This window comes from Fundulus heteroclitus, chromosome 6 (assembly GCF_011125445.2).
Source record: "Fundulus heteroclitus isolate FHET01 chromosome 6, MU-UCD_Fhet_4.1, whole genome shotgun sequence".
NCBI lineage: Eukaryota > Metazoa > Chordata > Actinopteri > Cyprinodontiformes > Fundulidae > Fundulus > Fundulus heteroclitus.
Window position 1 is genome coordinate 10,331,722 of NC_046366.1, and position 22,420 is coordinate 10,354,141.

The 22,420-nt window shown below is 38.7% G+C and overlaps 1 protein-coding gene across 1 annotated transcript in view; it reads left to right on the top strand.

Annotated features, from left to right (window-relative positions):
• The window catches only part of rem2 (RAS (RAD and GEM)-like GTP binding 2), a 62,391-nt gene that overhangs the window by 35,505 nt on the left and 4,466 nt on the right, over nucleotides 1-22,420 (top strand). Inside the window, exon 4 of the mRNA XM_012851905.3 lies at nucleotides 7,363-7,540. Coding sequence (XP_012707359.2) covers nucleotides 7,363-7,540 — 178 coding nt within the window. The remainder of the gene's footprint in view (nucleotides 1-7,362; nucleotides 7,541-22,420) is intronic.

Consider the following 22,420-nt stretch of genomic DNA (forward strand, 5'->3'; position numbering starts at 1 on the left):
GTCATGGCGATAGAGTCCTAATATGGTACTTCCCTTGTTTGAATGGGAAATTTAACAGCGTGTTCATGGTTAAACATCTGCTGCAAATAACTTTTACGATCCGCCCAAAGCTCAATAGTTTACACGGCAGAATGTGTCTAGGTTATCTGAATGAGCCAATTCAAGTGGAAAAAGGACTCCCACAATATGTAATTTTAGATCCTTACCCTTTCCTTATTTCCGTTTTGTTTTCCTGACTACATTTCTAAATATAAAGGAAACTTTTTTTTACAGAAACCTTTATTTTTATAGTACCGTCAACTTTATCAGGTGTGATTAATAAAGGATTAATAAGTTCTCTACTTCAATGACCTCCAGAGCCACCAGATCTCAGTCCAATAGAGCACCCATAGAATGTGGTGGAATGCAACTGAGAGAAGCCACTGGGTCATTATGAGCCAGAAATGACAGATATGGTGTTCAGTCAATGTCTCTGTATAAAATGACTGGTCGGTGTATACTGCAACACGGTCCTAGATTAAAAAAATACATTAAAAAATAATTTGCATCATATCATATCATATTAAATAGTCCCCATACTTGGGTTGGTTGAGACTCCTTAATGAAACAATAATCCATTCAAAACATGTACCATTACTGATAATCTGTTTTCCTTTCAAAACAGCAGACTCAGAAAAAATCTGAACGTCAGAAAGCCTCCAAAGTATTTTCTCCTTAAAACTGTTTAAAGGCCTTTAGGTCCATGATATGGGACTCAAAACCATATTTCCAACATATTATTTTCATATCAGCCTTTCTCATGAGGCCAAAATAATCTGAACCAACACAAATGTCTTTTTAAAGAGATCAATAACTCCACCAGAGTGGTCCATCTGTACTAAATAATAACAATAGTCTCTGCTCTGGGGATTGGAAAGCTAATTTTGCTAATAAATGTACATAAAGAACCATGTCTAACTTTTGTTAATCAACATAAACAAAACCAAGACTTAACGAGCTTACTTCAAATCAAGCAGAACAACCTGTTACCTTGAGAGCAGCAAAGTATTTCATGTTTCATGAATCCAAGGATGCATGATCAAAATAATTTGCGGCAATCACTTCTGCATTTAGTAACTGTGGCATGGTGAAGACTGTTTGTGGTGAACCGAATCTGAAACAACACGGCCTAATCAGCATGAAGTCCTTCCTTATTAAAATATTTCACTGTTATTCTCCTGATTGCTCGGCGAGGACTAACTATATTTACAGATGATTTAAATTATTCGGTTTGTGGGCCCCAGCCTTGTGTCTGTGTGTGCATGTGTATTGGAGGAGTACGTATGGACAGATGGCCCGCTCTCCGTGAGCCGAGAGGAGCTGCTTAATCGAGAGAAAAAAAGAAGTAGTGAGGGAGCGTGAGTCTGCTCTGTCCTGAGCTGCTCTGTCTGTGATAGACGCCGAAACGTATTAACTCGGTCGCGGTGTTTCTCCTGGAGCGCTCTGTCGCGCTCCTAATTGATCTCTATGTTTCTACTCGTTTGTTTGAAATGATTTGTGTTTCCCTCAATCCCCCTCTGTGTATTCTTATTTCCATCCCTCCTCCTCATGCCCCCTCTCAGAGGGTGACAGGTGGCCGGTAGCTGGCTCTCCCCCTGTCTCCTCTCCTCCCTGCCCATTTCCTGCGCTCCATCAAACAGACAAAGCGCGCTGAGGCGCTCGGTGAATTCGCTGCTCTGGGGTTAGAGTCGACGCTCGTGAATTTTTCAGCTGTCCGAAAGTCTCTGGAGGACAGAAATTTACAGTATCTTCAGGGCAGCAAATCGGGAACAAGGGCATCCACACTTCTACACACTTCTACACACGTACACACTCAGAGCCTCGGTTTAGAGAGTTTGCGGAGACCTTGCCCTCTCTCACACACATTTAACAACACTTGAGATGTACAGTTCAGACCTACAGCAGACAGATTGGGTTATTTGTTGGAAATAACATGCCTTTGTATTGATCCTCTCAGACGTCTTTATGGCTCCAGAGCCTTATTTCCTTGTGAAATACGATTTGACTTGTTGATGAGTCCGTAGGTGAGGAATCTTGACAGGTTTATGGAAAATACAATAGAAAGCTGTAAATATGAGCTGAATGTAATCTTTACTCTGTAATAATGTCAGTTTACACATCTGTAAACCTAAAATTGTTTCCTCAAGTGTATTTTCTGGTACTGCCTTTACCAAAAGACATAAATACACCAGCTAGATATAATATTTCCAGATTGCTTTTCTGTAGTGCTTTTCTACAGGAAAGCCATCTGGATCTTAAATTGTTGCTCAGGGGCGTCTTTTAGTTTTCTTATGTTTCACAGTAAACTGACTGTTATGACATAGTCGTCTGATGCCAAGTTTCTATTTCAAGCAAACTGAGCATCAGTAACACTGGACTAGGTATGGGCCGGTATAAGATTCTCACGATAGGATAAACTTGATTAATACAACAACCCAGTTTCACAGAATCTGTTGAATTTAAAACTTCAAAACATAATCTAATTTGTTTTATTTCATATATAAAATCTCAACATATATGTATATTCTCTATAAGGAATAACAAAATCCAAGCAAGCAAAAAAAGTGTTACACCTTGTGTGTGACCAGACACTGTACAAATAGGTTTTATTTGAATAACAAAGACAGAAAAAAGGATATTGTCCCTAGCGTCGTATATTATTAGCATGGTTTTAGCATAGATTTCCAAAGGACTGCTAAAATGCCAAAATATTGTATTTTCTATGAAACATAGAAGTTAAAAGCTCTAAAGGATGTCCAGCCTTCCTGTTATCTGCTAAACGTATTTTCTCTCTTGCATCTTGAATAACCCAAAATCATGTCTGGAAATATCACTAAAAATACTATTTTCTTTTAATCTGTCTCACATTTCTGGTCTTTCTTTGAACTAATTTTAAAAACCTTGCTGGAAGCGATACTGTCAACATTGAGTTTTCTTTCCAAAGTAACTGTTTCAATACTGAACTGTTTCTTTCTAAGAAGAAGCCTGGAATTGCTAAAATATTTTCAGCTGAATCTTGGTGCATTTCTTGCTCAAAGAATACAACATATGTTTTTATTATTATAGTTATATTAATACCTGATTGGTTCATTACAATAATATCAACTATAGTGTTTATTTAATGGTGTTTTAATTTTAAATAAATAAGTAAGTAAGTAAAATTGTATTTCTATAGCACCTTTCACAGACATTGACAACACTAAGTGCTTCACAGAAGCAAAAACAATTTAAAAACACAAAAATGCAAAACATGCTTAGGCAAATGCCTGTGTAAATAAAAATGTCTTCAAATTTTTTTTTTAAAGAGACTGTGATTTCTGTGCAGCAAAGAGACAGCGGGAGAGCGTTCCAAAGTCTCGAAGCCACTACCTGAAAAGCACGATCGACACGATTTTAAAAATGGGTCCAAGGTACCACCGACAACATTTCAGTCGATGATCTTAAAGTCCTAGGCAGACAAAGAAGCTTCAAAAGATCCTGCATATATTTGGGACCCTGACCGTTGATTGTTCTTAAAATTAAAACCAACATTTTAAAATGTATCCTAACATGCCCAGGTAACCAGTGCAGGGAGGTCAGAGCAGGAGTAATATGTGCCCTTCTATTTGTTTTAGTCAGCAGCCTTGCTGCAGCATTTTATACAGACTAAAGGAGGAGGATTTATGTAAACAGTTAAAAAGACGATTGCAATAGTCTAAATGGTCAGAAATAAAAGCATGAACAATCATTTCTAGTTCAGTCTGTGACACGAATGCTCTTAATTTTGAAATATTCCTTAAATTACAAAAGCAGTTAGGAACTAGTGTTTTGCAATGATTGTCAAAAGATAAGGAACTGTCAAAAAGGACACCCAGGTTTCAGAGACTACTTTTCACAGTTGGAGTTGAAGAAGCAAGATGTTGCCTGATTACAGGAATTTCATCATCGGTGGAGATAATAAGGGTTTTATTTTCATTTAAACGGTGATAGTTGTTGTACAGCTACATTTTGATTTCTGACAAACATATACCGAGTTCCGACAGCTTCTGCGTCTCAGATGGTTGAAAAGAGCAATACAGTTGGATATGATCAGCATATAGATGGTAAGAAACATTTTTGTGGCGTTTTAGGATGTTCCCTAAAGGATACTAATACAACAAAAGAAAATCAGACCCAAACCTGAACCCTGAGGTACTCCACAAGACAGTGATGCTCTATCTGAGTAAACTTGGTTCATAAAAACAGTAAAATCTGATAGGTACGGAGGGAACCAGTTTAACACAGTGCCAGAAATACCAAACAAGTCTCTCTGTCTGTGAACAAGAACAGTATGATCCACAGTGTCAGAAGTTGATGCCATGTCCAATAAAACCAGCACAGTGTGGTGTCCACAGTCTGCTGCCATCACCGTATCACTGGTCATTTTTAATAATGCCGACTTTTCTAAAACCAGATTGGAAAGTATCTATAATGCCCTTTTCACCAAAATAACAGTTTAGTTGTTTTGCTACAGCCTTTTCAAGGTTTGTTGATAAAAATGGTAGCTTGGAGATTGACCTGTAGCTTCCAGGGAGAGAAGGATCCAAGTTTGGGCAGAATACTATGCACAGACCCAGAAGAAAGAGAAGAATTCCTGAGTTTCACAGCAATAGAACCAATGAAGTCAAATAAAGTCATAAAAAAATATGCTGGAAGGACTCCAAGGGGCCTAGAGGACAGTTTCATTCGCCCCAGAAGAGATGATATGCCTTGCAGTGAAACTGGGGTAAAAAAGGACCATGATGTATCCGAGGTGAGAGAAGGAGCATCCAGACACGGGGATGATACAGGAGATATACAGGCCCTTATGGTGACAACTTTATCAACAAAGTAATTTAAAAAGAGATTGCAATCTGTATTCGGAAAAAAAAAAAACACTTACAGATGGTAAAAGTGGTGAAACATGTTTCCCTTTTAATTTAATAATGTTTGCAAAATAATTTGTTTGAGCGTCTTTAAGCATCTCATTTAAAGAGCTGATCTTCTCCTTGAGATAAAGTCTATGCACCTCTAACGTTGAGTTTTCCCCATTGTCGTTCGGCTTTCCAGCAAATTCTTCTCATATTAAGAATTTCCTTATTCATCCAGGGACTATTTGTGTGCTGGACAGTGCTTTGTTTAATCAGTGCAATTATACCCATCATACCTTTACATTGCGAATTAAAAGTTGTAACAAGCGCATCCACATTCATAGTGTTGAAATCCAAGGATGCATGATCAAAAAGAGATAAAAAGGCTTGCGGAAAATGATCATTAATAATCCTTCTATGAATCACTGGGAGGAGCTAGATCATTAATAACAGACACAATAAAATATATACATATATACATATATCCTCCACAGAAATGTCCTTCATAGTAAGGCCTAAAGGAAAGACACGATCCAAAATATTACCTTATTTATGTGTGGGGACGCACATGCTGAGAAAAACCAAAAGAGTCAGTAACAGACATAAGCACAATAAGCAACATCAATGTGCAGATTATAATCTCCCTGTAATAAGACAGTAAGATACATAAAAAAAATGTAATACATAAAAAAATTGGAATTAATATCAGCCATGTTTGGTAAAAGTATTTAGGTGCTTATTTTACTGAATATTATGCCTTTTTGCTCCTATACTCTTTATAGGGGAACACAAGTTTAACAAGCTTATTTTAGCTGATTAATGAGTTTAATAAATCAAAAACAGCATTACCTTAGGAGTGATGGCTGTTGCTTTTTAAGTTTTCTTACAACGGCAGATCGCGTTTTCCACTGGTAGAAATATTTTTAAACAGCCACATTGTTTTTTTCTTGTAGGTCAGGGAATGTAGGAGACTCCACTGGCAGTGCACAGCAGCAGATAGGGGGAGGAATAACTATGCTAGCTTTGAGTGTGGTTACTCGGGCACTTAAACTGCGTTTAGCCTTTTTTAAACCTATAACTTCATACTGGTTACTGACCCATGCTTAAACCGGATCGGTTTCTTGACGACCAAAGTCTCAGAGGAAATGCATGAGGCTAAAGTTCAGACACTACTCTACTGTATTTGGTAAAACATTATCATCGGAACACTTGGCAAACTCACAAATAATTATGTGAATTTATGAACGGTGATATTGATTGAAAATGTTCCCACTTATGCATTTTTTATGGATTTTCTGTGGGAATATGGGCAACTTAAACAGCAAGTAACATATGACTTTTCTACAGCAACACAATGTCAGATGTGTCTTACGCCCTGAAAATGTTTTCATTACCATCCGATTGAACTGATTTGTGAACAATGTCCTAATTGGTTAATCTATATTTAAAGTGTACATTTCTTCTACTGCTGTTTGTATCATGCTTTTTTTCCCCCAGCTTACCCCAGCAACCTTGTTTGGGGTGGTTGTTTAAATTTGTTTTAAACTGAGACTGTTCTGTTCTTGCATGACACTTCAGTTGTTGTTGTTTTTTTTTTTTATATATTGCACATTCCACCTTTAATGAATGTCCAACTGACATGACAAGGAGGTCATAGTTTAATCCACAATTGCTTTGCATTTAATTGCAAGCACCGGGATCTCAGTTTTCTGAACTCTTAATCCCTTGGTATTTGCAGCATATTAGATTTTTGGCTAAACCAGATTAAGGATGTAATATAATTTAGGGGCCGACATGAACAACCAGGTCAGCAACTCGTCAGCTGGTCTACAGATCTCTGGATATGAGCTCTTCTTTTGTTTCTTAGATCTGCTGCATAATCTTTGACTAAGAAGCAAACTCAGAAGCAGACTCGGACATGTACAAATTTCATCATGGCCCAGTTCACAATTCAGCCCTATGTAAATTCAGCTGACTGAAGCAGAGAGGGAGAGCTGGAGAGCACAGAGATGCTTGAAGGCAGTAACAAGCTGCTGTTTCTGACAGAGCCACTCACACTAATTGAGCCTCTGTGACAGGAAGCCCCCACTGACTCTTAGTGGTCACTGTTAAGAGGGTCAGGAGAATCAAAGTGAAGCGTGACACCCAGGCAGTCAAGTTAACCAAAGCCTGTGCTGCGTTCTCGGGGGACGGTGATAAAAACATGACTGGCGCCCGCTCAGCAGTAGCTCCAGTGTCATGGAGAGAAAAATGTTCAAGGGCAAACTTCTACCATCTATAATGGTATGCGAGAGATCTTGTGTCGCATGTAGTGTCTACCTGACATTCCACACCTGCTCGGCTGTAAATGGATCTCAGTGCGTGCAAACTAACCTGATCCACTGAATACTTGCCCGCAATAAACAAGTGTGTGTGTGTGTGTTTGTGTGTGTTTGTGTGTGTTTGCACTCCGTAGGACCTGTCCACTCTGCAGTGTGACGTGTGTATCTTGGTCTTCTCAGTGACTGACAGGCGAAGTTTCCACCGCACCGCCCAGCTCCGCCTCCTTCTCAGGGAGTCCCAGCCGACAACCCCCATCATCCTGGTGGGCAACAAGAGCGACCTCGTCCGGTCCCGTGAAATCAGTTCAGAGGGTAGGTAGAACTCGGCTCTTTAAAGTTGTTCACACCCACATCTGTTGATGATTTTAGGGTTGCGCTGCTGCAGGAACTAAACCTAGAGCTTTGAAGCGACTCCATACTTGTGGTTGAATGGTGGATGCCCTGCACATTTAGGGGAACTGTGTGTTTTTCAATTCCGCTTTGCTCGCTGTGTCATACTTGGCTGAATTCCAAGTCCCTAACCCTAATCTTAGACGACAACATTATTGCTGTAAAATGAATGTGTTATTTTTCTGCAGCAATATAATAATTGTTGCTTTATTTGTTTTATATTAAAGCAACTCGATTCTGGTCGACATTGATGTTGTTTTTTTTATTAATAGTTTGACACCTTAAAACTATGGCTCAGTGTTCTTCTTGGTCAGCTAAGGTAAAGGTTGTTTCTAAGCTAAATCCTGGGGATAGTAATCAACGCCATGCTTAATGCATTCCTGGTAATTGGAGATTGTCTTGGTTTACCCTGAAATAACACAGCTAGCTGTATCAATTGTGTCTACAGCAATAGGCTAGTCCAACAGTACACTTGTTTTTGGTAGGGTTGTCAACAGCCCCCTTTTAGCCAGGGCATACATATGATCAGAAAAATTGGTTTGCCCCAAATTCTATAACACCTTAAAGGATAACCAACCCCTCTTACCAGAGCCTTACTCCACCCACATCTAACATTTGAAAAATGTGCCTAAAGGAGGCGGAATGTATGTGGTGAAGGCTGAGCGTAGTCTGGGCTACTTGAACAGGGTAAATAAATGCTAAATAAGCTAATTCAATGCTAACCAAATACATCGTTAACCTGAAAATAGATAGAAAGATCGCAAAGCTGACTTTTCCACGTACAATTCTCCGCGGAGGCATGTATGAGAAGGAGCCAATATCTTATGAGCCAGTGCCAATACTGATTCAAAATCCAAATGCAGTACACTCGTTAAACAAGAGGAGGGCGCCACACAGACGGTTTTAGACACAAAGCAAGATTTCAACAAATGTGCAGTAAATTGTTAAAATAATGACCGGGACATGCAGACAGCATATACGGCATCCGTGTATGCAGTTTTTTTAGCAAAAAAATTTTTTTTTTGATTTGAAGTTTAGTTGTCCTTTAAGTAGCCCATGTGTTTACAGCTACCTGCAATGTCATTTTCTGATGAGCAGAAAATCAGATACAGATTACAGATTAGATTTGGCTACACTGGCATCAAGCAAGACCTTATGTCCACTTATCCCTGCCATACATGTCAGTAGTGGGATGCTATACATGATTCCTATCAGCTGCTGTTCAGTCTGCGTAGTATTATTTTAAAGGACAAGTGGTTTGTGCACGTTCTACAAACAATGGAAAGAAAAACATCTGTTTGTTGAACTAAAACTTTTGTAGTCTTATCTATATATTGTGGTTGTAGTTGGGCTGTGGATGAAAATCAGAACAGGCATTTTTCAGCATCTTTATCATATAACAATGTGAATGGTTCTTGCATAATGTTAATTGGGCTTCTGGGATGCTAATATGTGTCCTTTGTTTTTTGATAGAAAGGTTGGCAACCCTGCTCTTTGGTAACAATAAATTGCAAAGAAAACAGCTTCAAAACATTCATTAAAAAAAATTAGATACCCATCTTCATAATCCTTGCTAATGACATGTCTCTCTTTTAAATTGCGTTTATTGATGCTGGCTATTAATAAGCATCAAGCAAAGTGCACAAATGGTAGATAAAAAGGGATACTATGTGAAGATTAAAAACAGAGCAGGCTACCAAGTTAGTGCAACACATTGAATAATTTTTTGGTCTGTTTAAGTGGGTGGTTGTGTGAACTGTCTTATAAGCTTATCGCTACATGCAATAAGGGCCACTGAAGAGAGATATGGTGGGTTAGCTCTCACATGCATCACTTATACTTTCAATTCTTTAGTTTTTTTTTATTTACCAAAGAATGTGTACACAGATGAAATTTTGTTATTCAATCGTCATTACAGCTTCCAATTTCTAAGCCTGCTTGAACTACATGGAGAATGCATGCTTTTTCAACAGGATGCAGACCAAATGCAAATCAAACGCCCTCTGGCTGATTTTTACACTGCTGAATTCTCTACAACATGGATAGTAAAGCAGCCTTTATTTTATTTGTTAGTCCCATAAAATCTGACTCAAATTTAAAACCAGTTACGTTTGTTGTACGTGATTGCATTTAAAATAATATGTCTCGTGCAATGATCCTAAACAGTCTGGATTAAAATCGGAAATTTTTGAAAAACAAAGTGCTTTTAACATTGATTTATATGTAGGTGCTGATTCTGTCCTGATGCTGCCCTGATCAATAATCAGTTCAGTTGTTAATTTACTAACAGAGAAAACTAATTTATTCAAAAGCATAATGTCACTGCTGTTTTTAGGCTCTTGAACCTTTTGGTTGCTTGGTTTTAAACTTGGACCGAGGTTCTTGAAGTGGGTTTAGTTAGGATGTCTAAACAAAGCTTTGAAATTACAATTTTTATTTTGTGAAATGAAGGTATTGCTGATTATACAAATTGTAATTGAACATTTTCTGTATTTAATCCTGGATAAACCCAATGAAATTTCTGGAGTATTTCAAAGATCCACATATATCCTGATGTATTTTATAAGTCTGTGTAGCAGCTTTGTATTATCCTGACTCATAAGTCCGTTTCAGCACTGCGTTTAATGATTTGGTGGAAAAATATGCACAATAAAATTTCACAGTTTGGTATTTGAAAATACATAACTGAATCTAGGAAAAACACTGTGTGTGTGTGTAATGTTACCAAATTTTGGGAGCCCTGCTGTTTGTGTTGGCATTAAACAATATTCTATTTGTAAATAAAATACTGCTGTAAACAACTGCTACAATCCAGGATTTTATTATCTGTTCTGTACGTACCAAATACATTTGTGTACTGTACTCCAGTCCTCATCCTGCAACTTTTAAAAACGTTTTGTGCAACAATCGTAAATGTACTAATTGCCAGGACAACAGCAAATTATGGTTTGTACGTGGTCTACCACTGACGTCAGATCTGTTAAACTAAGAGAGCATCAAGTTAGAGGTGGTTTCAAACTATCTTAAAAACATACCTGTAATAATATAAATCCAACAGTCTATAGGAAAATTTTAAATGTGGTTTTCTAAAGTCTCACACTGCTTAAACAGTTCTTGACCTGCTGATGGCATCGGATTCTGGTTCCACATCCCTCCTCATCCTTCTTGACCGCCCTGCTGCGTTTGACACAGTAGATCACCACATTCTCCAGCACCGTCTCCAACACCATATCAGTCTCTCTGGCACTGCCCTTCACTGGTTTCACAGAATGGACCGAGTGCGTGGCCAGGGGGAGGCAAAATCCAGTCCTCTCCACTGTCTCCTGCAGAGTCTCTCAGGGCTCCGTACTCGGTCCTACCCTTTTCACCATCTACATGCTTGGCTTCGGCCGTGTCATCAGCAAGCATGGAATTATTTTCCATTGCTATGCTGACGACACTGAACTAGCTACCTCCAGGTCACTCCCTCCAGTCCTCCCTCTGCCAGCCTGACCTGTTTCAGCTCCTGCCTGGAGGAGATTAACACAAGGACGTCAAAACGTCCTACAGCTTAATGGCTCAAAAACAGAAGCCATTCAAACCAAAGCCTCTAACTAATTACACTCTTCCCCTATCACCTCTGTTTCATTTTTCGGCCACACCATTCCCCTCTATTACTAACCTAGGGTTAGGTTTGACCCTCGCCTCTCTTTTTAACAACCATGTCATCTCCATCTGCAAAACTTCCTTCTTTCACCTCCACAATATTTCCAAACTGCACCTCTTTGAGGTAGAGGGAGGGGCACACACTGCATCCTCCCCACACTGCACTGGGTCCCCGTCCACGTCTGTACCGAATACAAGATTCTCCTGCACACCCATCACTGTCTACACATTACCCCCTCTTACCTCACTGAACTGCTCACACCCCAGCTCCCCATCTAGGAATGCTCTCACGGACCAACGAAGAGTCCTGCAGACGGTGGATGTTTTTTAAAAGGACCTTAAAACTTACTTTTTTAGACAGATATATTCTGTCTATTTGTTGTTTTTATGTTTCATTTTTATGTTATTGTTTTTATCTGTTTGCCACTGTAACACTTTGAGGTTTGATGTCAAATGTAAAGTGCGTTACAAATAACGTCACAAATATATATATATATATATATATATATATGTATGTGTGTGTGTGTGTGTGTATATATGTATATACATATAAATAATAGGACACACTTAGGTTTAGGAGTTATATTGACGATTGGAGGTACTGTGTGAAGAATGCAAGATAAGACTCCCAGGGAATACAATTTTAAAGCAGTCTTTGTTTCTTTGTGTTGCCTTCAAGCAGTTCTTCAAATGGAATATCTTGAATGGAACATTTCTTGTAATTATAGTTATCCATACTGACACTTTTGCTGCTGTTTTCAATAAGGAGTGCCTAAAAGCCCAGAATAGAAGTGTGCAAATGATACATGCCCTCACTCCCACACGGAATACACACACAGACATATCCGTTTTCTAAACACAAAGCTTGGTAATGTGCAGTGAACCCTCATTTCAGGTTTGACTCTGTCTTTAAAGAACAAAATGAATTTGGTCAACTCAAAAGATAAAAGAATGATAATGCTGCAAGGGTGTCTAACTTTTTACCCCAACATAGTTGCAGAATTTACAAGAGTGTGAAGTATAAAACGACTGGTATAAAATTGGTATAACAATTACATTTTAATTTTAACTGCATCTGGATCTGTATGGTTGAGTGGTCCACAATCCACACTCTAGTTTATGCTAAATTATCAAAATACACATTATATGTGTCTATTACAGATTAATTGACTCATTAACCAAAATATATTTGAATTGAAAAACGTTGCTTATAATGTCAGATATTGACATTTGATAAAGAAGCTATGGATGGGGGTAAATTAATCAAAAAGAATCTATTTAGATTATTTTTTATCAAGTATCATCCCTAATATGTGTAATCAATGTCCGATATTAACTTCCTGATTTACCGGCCAAGTTGGTAGATGTAAAAATGAACTGGCCAAGCATATTTTTTACCAGCTAACATATTAATTCTGACTGACCCCTGCTAAATATCTCCACATAATCCTGCTATGTAATCAGCCTGAGCTAAACACTAGTTGTTAGCAAACGGACATGATGTAATACTTGCGTCACATGTGCAAGGGTTTGTGTATGTGCGTGTACGTGAGAGGAACATAAAGAAGCGTCCACCCAAATGATGACTGAAAAACCCTGTGTGTAATGCTCACTAGTACCTCAGTGAGTGAACACAATTCTGTGTGCCTGTGCACTTTCTATACATTCCAACTTACACCTTTATCACTTTTTTCTCCAAATATCTCACTGTTTTAAGACATATTCCAGCGAGACCTACGGACAACCCTCCTGATTGGTCATAATTTGCAAACTCTGACTTGCCACCAATGATTGAATCCATCACACAGTCGGTGGTTTATGTTGATTGGCCATTAGGTTTATGGGAAATGTAAAAAGCTAGCTTGAGGGAGAGCAAGAACAGCTCCTTTGAGCAATGGTTTATCCATTAAATGATCATCTAGAAATTCATTTGCTCTGAATCTTAAGCATTTAAAAAGAGTGTTTAATGTAGAATGACTCTCTTATGTGTCAAAGGCTAGGCAATTCTCTTTTTTAGAGGATGGTTGGCAGTCCTAGTCAGGAGCTCAGAAGTATAAAACCGAACACCTTTGCAAAAGCTCTTGCTCCCATTCGGTGCCTGAATGAACCACACAACATATCACAACTTGACATGAAAAAATGCTTCCTTTTGAATAACTGCTTACATTGCTGTGCTTCCTCTCACTTCATTTTCAGATGCTTCACTCATAGTGAAAACGGCTTATAACCTTCACTCTGTAACAGCGTTCACACCAAAAAGGATCCTCAGAGAGAGCCTTGGCACAGTGCATTCACTGAAAAAGTGGGAAAAAAATGTAGGCCTTATTTCAGTTTCTGACTTGCTGTTCCCCCATGAGGGCTAATCAAACTGGTACTCTGCCAGATCCTGTCCCCAGCTGACTTTAGATTCATCTCTAGGAGCAGTTTTACCATCTGTTCTTGTTCAAAACAAAGTAAATAATGTAAAACCTGTCCGGGCCTTCAGATTTTTTTTCTACTTTAGTCATTTTCAACATATAATAACAAATGTCATTTACAAAATGATGCAAAATAAGGCAGTATGACGTTTACAATTTAAACATATTCAATAGACCTTCGATGTATAAAGAAGCACAATTTTTATCACTATATAACCTAACCAACAAAAGCTGTTGGCCAAATATTCTATGGTGTGTCAAAATTGCTACAATCTATTAAAATATAAATCTTCTTAATATAATTCCATTTGGGAAAAAAAAGAGTTAAATATCTAATATGTGATTAAATGTATAGATGATAAATTAATTAAAATGTAAACTGATTCCTAAGTAAAAACCTTTCTTATTTCAGTAACTATTTTCTTATTTCAGTAACTATTGTTTAATGGTTCCTAGTGCACCATGAATTAATTTTGCCTATCAGTGTGGTTTGCTAAATAAAGTTTAAACATCTGATTGGTTGATCGAATTTGATTGTTGCTGCATCACCTCAGCCCACAGATTCTGACGGGTAAGACTGGCAGATAAACTACATTCATTATTCACTTTACCATAAATAATAGCTTAGGTGTATTTTTATAAATAAAATAAATATATTGTAAAAAAAAATACTAATGTCATATGTGTATATGATGATCAGTTTATTTATTTTATTTTTTCAGTCACTGAAAAGTACAGATACATTAAAAAAAAATCCTTTTAGGTTTTATTAATCTATCGAACTGTGGCACTTTTGGCCTTCCATAGTCACTATCAGTCCTCTCTGCTGCAGTGACAGTTAAGACATTTTGGTTGACAGTTTACCGGTATGACAGGGACAGTATGTCGCTGTCTTCGAGGCATTCCCATTGGTCTCAGTTGCACTCTCTACTACACCGTCCGTGTCGTTGTTAGCTCGTTGACAGCAGTGTACTTACAAGTTTATGTCCGGGGGTTCCAGTGGTACATATCAATCAAAATACATTTTATAAAATTATCTGGATATGTTTCTGAATATGTTTGTGGGACTAAGTGAACATGTCATTGTGTGTTGCCGGACTAACCTATTATCTGGAGATAAGATGTTAGCTCACAGGGGAGTCCAGTGAGAGGAAATCCTTTGACCTTGAGTAAAAGTTGAAATTGGGGTGTATTATACACATGGGTAAAAAAAAAACTTAAACATCCCCAGTCATCTCAGCAATTTCAGCACATATCAAGTATGCAAATGCAGCCACTGTCGCTTTGTCCCTTTGGCTCTTTCAGGGTTTTTTTTTTGTTTTTTTTGCTTGTTTGTTTGTTTTGTTTTGCTTTCCAGATGGCACATCTCTATTTGCATTATCTCCCTCTAGCAGAACACCACTGCTCCTGCTATCATTATGTACATTTGGAGCCACCATATGTGCACAACCCGCTGCATGTTCATAGACACATCTGACGTGCTAACAAGCCTTCCCATCATCTCTCTCCATCTACTTGCTGCCCGATGTTGGCGGGCCTGTTTTAAAGCGAGGACTGTGATAAGAAGGATGAAAGAAAGAGGAGTGACACAGGGAAGGACGAGTGTACGAGAACGGTGTGTGTGTGTGTGTGCGCGAGCGTCTCTGAGTGGGAACCTCATTTTTAAAGGAGATGTGTGTGATGTATTGTGCCAGTGTCTGCTGGGGGAGAGTGAGGCTTATTCTGCCGTCCTTGAAAGAGTCACAATGAGTTCTTAAACCCTCAGACTGAATACAGTTTAGCCCAGGGAGGCTAGGGAGGGTGTTATGGCCATACTTTGTTTTTGCCAAATTGTGTCAAGCTTATTTAAGTCTAAATTCTTGTGTCCAAAGGACTCCTTCATGGTGTTGTAAATTTTTTTATTTAGCATAATACAGTTTATTCAATAATAGCCAGTTCTGAAGGTGCAAATAGACCCATATGCATATACTAGGATATACAACCCCCATATAAACCCTCTGCAGGGACTTTAGATCCCTTTTTAGACTTGGAGCACCTCGGTATCTTCCAAAATCAGATGGAGAGAGGAATGTGTAGGTTTCTTTTCTGGATGTGATAGATGGATGGATGGATGGATGGATGGATGGATGGATGGATGGATGGATGGAGGGCTAATGCGAAGGATGGTAATATTTTTAATAGTGCTTTAATTGTTTAAAATGAACATAATCACGCCTCTCATTCAAGGCAAAATTTAGATTTCGTGAACTGGGGATCTGTAAAGAGGCTATAAGTAATCAGTGCTTTATTTGCAGTTGACGGAAGTCATAATGAACAAAATTTGCAAAAAGACAAGAAGATGGAAGTCCTCACAGTGGAGGAGGGCTAATTGCTAATCAGACTTGAGCCCCATATGGAGTAATTTCCATGCATATAAAACATCTCAGACTCAAACGTCTCATGAAAAGATATTAGCTAATCATAAATTTCATTCGCATGAGACCATTGTTTAGTTTGGATTCAGCGTGTACTTCATGAGTCATAATGACCCAACCGGTTAAAATTCATGATCATGGGCCTCAGACTGCGAGATTCATCATCACACAGGTGTTTCAAAACAACGCCCAGGCATTAAAAAAGTGAAAAAGACAGAAAAGAGTACTTCTGGAACGGATGACAGGATATCTGTTCTAGCTACGGTATGCAAAATATTGGCTAGAGAAAGCAACAGATAGAGGACAGAGAAAACACAATCCACTGTTTTTCAACTTAATGATTTATTCAGCAGGAATGACAGAGCTTCCCCTTCAGTTTGGATCACTCCACATGCATTGTTTCTGCTTGTCCTAAATTCTAGTGTTTTAATGATTTTCTTCAGTTTCCCAATATTGAAAAACACTCAAATAAAAATCCAAAGCTCAATAGGCTCAGTGAGGAAAAAAATAATAAAATAAATCAGTTTTTGGCCCACTTAAAGTTATACTGGTGGGTAACCATTCTCAGCTGATTAGGACTGATACAAAAGCAGTTTCAGCATACGTAATTTAGCACGTATAATGAATGCTGTTTAGTTGAGAAAACAGCAACAAGCTAGACAATTGTCTCAATTGGAACCTACACTGGTGTTGCATCGATGTGTCATACTAACCGGTGCAGGCCAAAAAAAAAATTTCTTTGAAGATACTTATTTTAAGTAAAATTGATGTAAACTGAGACATTTTCATCGTCCAGAGTTAACACACACTCCGTTACCCCATTGTGTGAGTTTAACAGGCATGGGGTATGCGTGGGATACCCCCATGTCCGTTACACCCGTTGTGTAATGTCCCCCACACTTCCCATATCTGTGTCCTCGGTCCCCCACACTTGTCAGTCGTTGCAAGGGTTTGATTTGTTATTAACATGCAGTAACATGTTTTTCTGAGCCGTCTTTAAAAGCACCGTGTGCATGCACATGCTCACCGAGAGGATCACTGACGGCAGACGTGCCACTGAGCAGTGCTGCATGGTGTGTGTCAGAATCATGTTCAGCAAACCAGCCAGAGCCAGCAGAAGGCAAAAAAAAAAAATAAAAAATTTTTTAAGTTTTTTTCCAAAAAAATAACTTGAGTAATGCTGCTGCATGCAGATGTTAGCAGAATGATTACTAGTTGACAAAGGAGAGCTTTGGCAGGTCCTTCCTCCCAGCTGCTGTTAGACTTTAGAATCTCAGCTGCTTGCAATTGACTCAATACTTTTTACAAACATGCTAATGGTTGGACTTTAGCTATTTTGAGATGCTGCTGCGTTGTCATGCATATTGCAGATGATCTCATATTGTTCTGCAAATAGGCTGGTGTTTTTTCTTCTGTTTTCCACAGTTTAACTTGAATATTGTGTCTTTTTTTTTACCTCAGTATTCAGTATTATTAAAAATTGTGCAATATTTTCTCTGGTATTTATTTTACTTTAAGCTCATCCTGTGATGCTTTCGAAGTAACTTTAGATCAAACAACTGTGCACAATACACGCTACCTTTTATAAGGGCAGTTTAAAGAGGGCAATTCATTTGGCATGCATGTTTTTATAATGCGGGAGGAAGTTGGAGATACTCGAGAGAACTACCTGTGTGCCCTGGAAGAACACACAAACTCCATGCAGAAAGATTAAAATGCATGACCAATACTTGTTCGGCCATGTAGACGTAAAAAAAAAAAAAAAATTGTTTTGCTTTATGAAAACCCAAATTAAACCTGACAAGATTTGACCAGGCGCTGTTCAGGGCGCATAGCAACCTGCTCTTCCAGCTCTGATTGATCCTCAGAAATATTATGATGCAAAACTACCAGAAATTTAACAGGGTCTGCCTCTACATAAATATGCATGGACCAGAAACCTGTTGACATTGTTAAGGGGCCTGTTTTAAAATTTTGTGTTAAGCTTTATCCAGCATACATTCTTCCATCAAGAACTGTCATAATGCCCACCGTCTTGATGAAATTAACACTTTTAAATTTAAGTTTTTCTAAAACAACAACTTATTGTCATTCTATTACAAATTATATTTTCTGTCCTTTTTTAAATAACCCCATGGCTTAAACCAAACCTCCACAGCATCAACAATGGTATTGTGTGTTGAAAATGTATCTTAGAACCCGTATCGAGTTTGAAATTATGGTATCATGACACCTTATGCATGGATTAAAATAATGAGAGAGTTCAAAAAGAGTTGATCATGACAAAAGAATGAATGTTTTTCTATATGCCTCATTTAATGCCGCCAGTGTGAAAAGTTTGTATCTCTTTTATTGAAAATGCCTGAACCTGATTAGTTACTGTCACTCTGTTATTAGAATTTTCTTTTGTTTCTGCACTTTCAGTTCACATTGACTTCTGTCCAGTGGAGGTAAAGTAGTGACTACTGACAGCTAAATCACATGACCCCACTTGAAAAATAATAATAATGAATCCCTTTAAATAAATCCCTTTAATGTCCATTGTAAGTGCTAGGCCATCACCTGAGAGCATTTTTTTTTATCAAAACATTTTAAGCATAGCAGAATAATGGATAGGGCTTAAAATTCAATTATGGTCTCATGTGACAGGGCACTTTCTTCCACCTATGTCCCCTACAGCGTTTGGTCTTCATGATGCTGTTTGTTCACTCTCAGCAATCCTCTGAGGCCAGGACAGAAAAGCTGCACTTGTGCTGACTATTAAATTTGACACAGCCCGATTTAAGCAGCCAGGTCATCACAGTGGTTGTATTTAAGGGTGTCATGGTAAAGAAGGTTGAGTGCAAATGCACACCACACTTTTACAATCTTTCTTTTTGGATCAATTTGAAGATGATGTGTCATTTTCCCTCCACTTAATTAGCTTTTCTAGGTGATGGTTTTCATGTGCACATAGACATAGGTGGACGGTATAAGGCAGTGGGAAGTCTAGGAGTAAATACATAGACAAGCCTATACTCAGCATATTCACTCTTGATAAAAAAAAAAGACAACTTAAAAACGTCAGCAATATTGAAATGCTCCCCTCTTGCTCCTGGGTTGCCTGACAAGAGCATTCCAATGTTCTCTGTGAGCTCACGACACGGACTCTTTCTGATGCGCCAGACAGAGCCTGACAGAGGAGGCTGACTGGCCCCGCCCTGCTGCCTAACAACCTCCATAAAGAACCTGGGGCCTGGCTGAGAGTGCTGATCCCATAAAATCTATTTATGGCACTTACAGTGACACTTTAATTCTGGTATCTCTCACCTTCCTGCTGTCTGTTTCCATATTTACCACACACACAGATAGACGTACTTTCACAGTGGAACATATTTCTCATCTGCACTCCGTGTGGTGATGCTGAGGCCCTGCTCCTTAAGGCTCAGATTAATGAGCGGTTGCGCTCCGTTTGCATAGTCAACATTCTTGTCTGTCTGTCCCCTCAGTGTGCCTTTCTCTATCCATCTCTGTCCTCTGTCTCTGCATGTGTGCTTCATCTGCCACTTTACATGTCTTCTTATTTCAAACCATCCTTTGCCCCAACCACTGCATCTCTACCCTTCCCCCTGTCTCTTGCTTATTTTCCCTTAGTCAGCATAAAGATACACACTGTATGTGTCATTCCCTCTCTTTTGCTAATCTATTCTCACCTCTGACCCATTCCTTGTTCACATCTCCAAACAGTCTATTTCCTGTTTGCTTTCATCTCTTTCTGCCTCCTGCCCAACATGGATTTGCTTCCCTTCCCTGAATGTAACCTCCTATCTTCTTCACACTTTCCTCAAGTCTAATGTTTTGTCACTTGTCTCTTTTTCTTGTCCTGTTTCCGTTTTCTGTAGTGTATCCCTTGGTTCTGCTTCATAGTAATGCAACAACCATAAATTCTGTAGCTATTTTCCATCTACAATGTTTGACCTGGTGAGGTTGAAAGTTTAAAAGGATAAATCAGAGCATCCTTGTTCTCCATTGGGGCTTCCTCTTATCTCAATCTCTTGAAGCTTGAATGTTCTGTAGCAATATCCATCCATCGTCTTCCGCTTATCCGAGAAGGAGTCACATGGGGCAACATGTTAAGGAGGGAAGCCCAGACATCCCTCCCCCCCAGTGACATCCTCCAGCTCATTCCGGGAGATCCCAAGGTGGTCCAGATGGGATATAGAGTCCCTCCAGCAAGTGTTGGGTCTTACCCCGGGTCTCCTCCCAGTGAGACATGCCTGAAAAACCTCCAAGGGGCGGTGCCGAGGGGACATCCTGATCTTTCAAACCTCCTCAACTGATTCTCAAAATTTATCAGATAATCAGTTTCTTTATAAATAGCTTCTTCCATCTCAGTTCTCCCTCTGATATATATTTTACCAAGGTTGAAGAAAACCAACTTTATTACTTATTAGAAAAAGATAGGAATCTTGGATATTCTGACTGGCTGGTCACCACTTTGCCTGGTTCTCGCTGCATTTCTATTCCATACACTGTTTCTCTCCTCACACCCTGTACAATGTTTTTACTCATCTTCTGGCCCCTCTTTCTTCAGTTTTACCCTCCATGTGGTCTTCCTGATATTGCGCAGCACTGACCTCATCTTCTGTTTTTTTTTCCCCTCTCCCTTGTATTTCCCCTGTCTCTCCAGTTCACTTTCCCAAGAACCCTTGACAGATCATTCAATCAGCTGCTGCTGGTATTAGTGTAAATCCTATTGTTGATCCAGTTTGGGATTTGCTTTATTTCCTCCCTCTCTTACCTCTGCCGTTATTATGTGCCACAGCAGTGATTCAACAGCTGCTGTGGTCGGATTAATACACCCAGATCAAATCTGCGTCTGCTTTTGTATCTATGTATTTGTGAGCTGCACATTGAATGCTCATCCTGTCAAAATGCAGGTAGAAAAAGACTTGCCAATCTCAAGAATAGGAACGCTGATTTAATAACAATACAGAGTTAAAGCAATTCCCCTGATATGACCCATGCCTCATTTTAAAACTGCATTGAATATGCAAAGAACTATAATATCTTATCATACAGAAAATATGTATTGTTTTCTCATAGCAACTAAGGACAAGAGAGAGAGAGCATTACTCAGATTCCCCTTTTAATGTCCATAGGATTACACACTGGATGCATCAAAGTGGACCCTTTCACCAATCAACTGGATCATTGTGGGTCAGGGACGTGCACAGCTAGACCCTAGGTGGGGCTGGAGCACCTGCCCTTTTTCTTCTATACAAAAAAGCGCCTTCTTGGAAAAAGAATGTTTTTCTTCTTTCTTTTTCATTTGATCTTTTACAGTGTATAGCATGTGGGGAGGTAACGTTTCTGGACTTAAAAGCTTATTTTATAAGTGTTTTTTGTAAATGTGCCCGATAAGAACCACCCACATGACCTGCCACGTGCCTCTGTCAAAGTAAACGCGCTGCACGCAGCAGACACCTGATCAGACATGTGGCGATGCAACAGCAGCGCCTCCTCTCCTCTCATCTCCCCCGCTGTAGAGCATTGCCCTGGTCTAACCTTCTAGGTAACAAACAATATCCGTGCATTTGCTTCCTACAGCTCGGATGAAAAATTTTGACCTTCTCTGTCTTCGAATGTTTCTAAGCTAGCTGAGGGTACCTTCCTGCTCCATCTTCTATGGCCACCGTCACCAGGTGCACAGAGAACATTAAAAATGTAGCACTTAAATTGGAATAAATAATTTGATGTAAATGTATGGAGTTATTTCATTTTCTATAATGGTCCTTCATGGCTTCTTTTGGCTTTGTTTTTTTATTGCAAATACAGAAGACAAGTTAGCTCTTCATTTAAATACATTTTAGATCAAATGAACTGATTATTGACTATTAATAATTGCTTTAATAAAGTTCATTAAATGTGAGGCATGTACACTAAGTTGTATTTTCTATTTCTCTGTGTAAAAATATGACATGGACAGTTAATTTTAATATGTAAATAGCAGAAATCTTGTCATCAGATCTCGGGGCCTGTAGTTAATCTCATTACTCTTAACTTTCCATTGATATTTTCTGTCATATATCACACTGGCCTCATGCACATGTATACAATACTTTTTATAACCATATTCTCTGCTGTCAATTTAATTTACACTACATTTTTTATAACAATTTTTTCTGATTATAGATATAAGCTAAATAGTCAATAGTTACTCAGGATTCTGAAGACAACTCATGTGACCAATGAGTGAAATAAAACACGCCCATGTAAATTTGTCAGGGTAACCTACTTTGTTACAAAATAAGGTTATATCGTGCAGATGATATTTTGTGATAAAG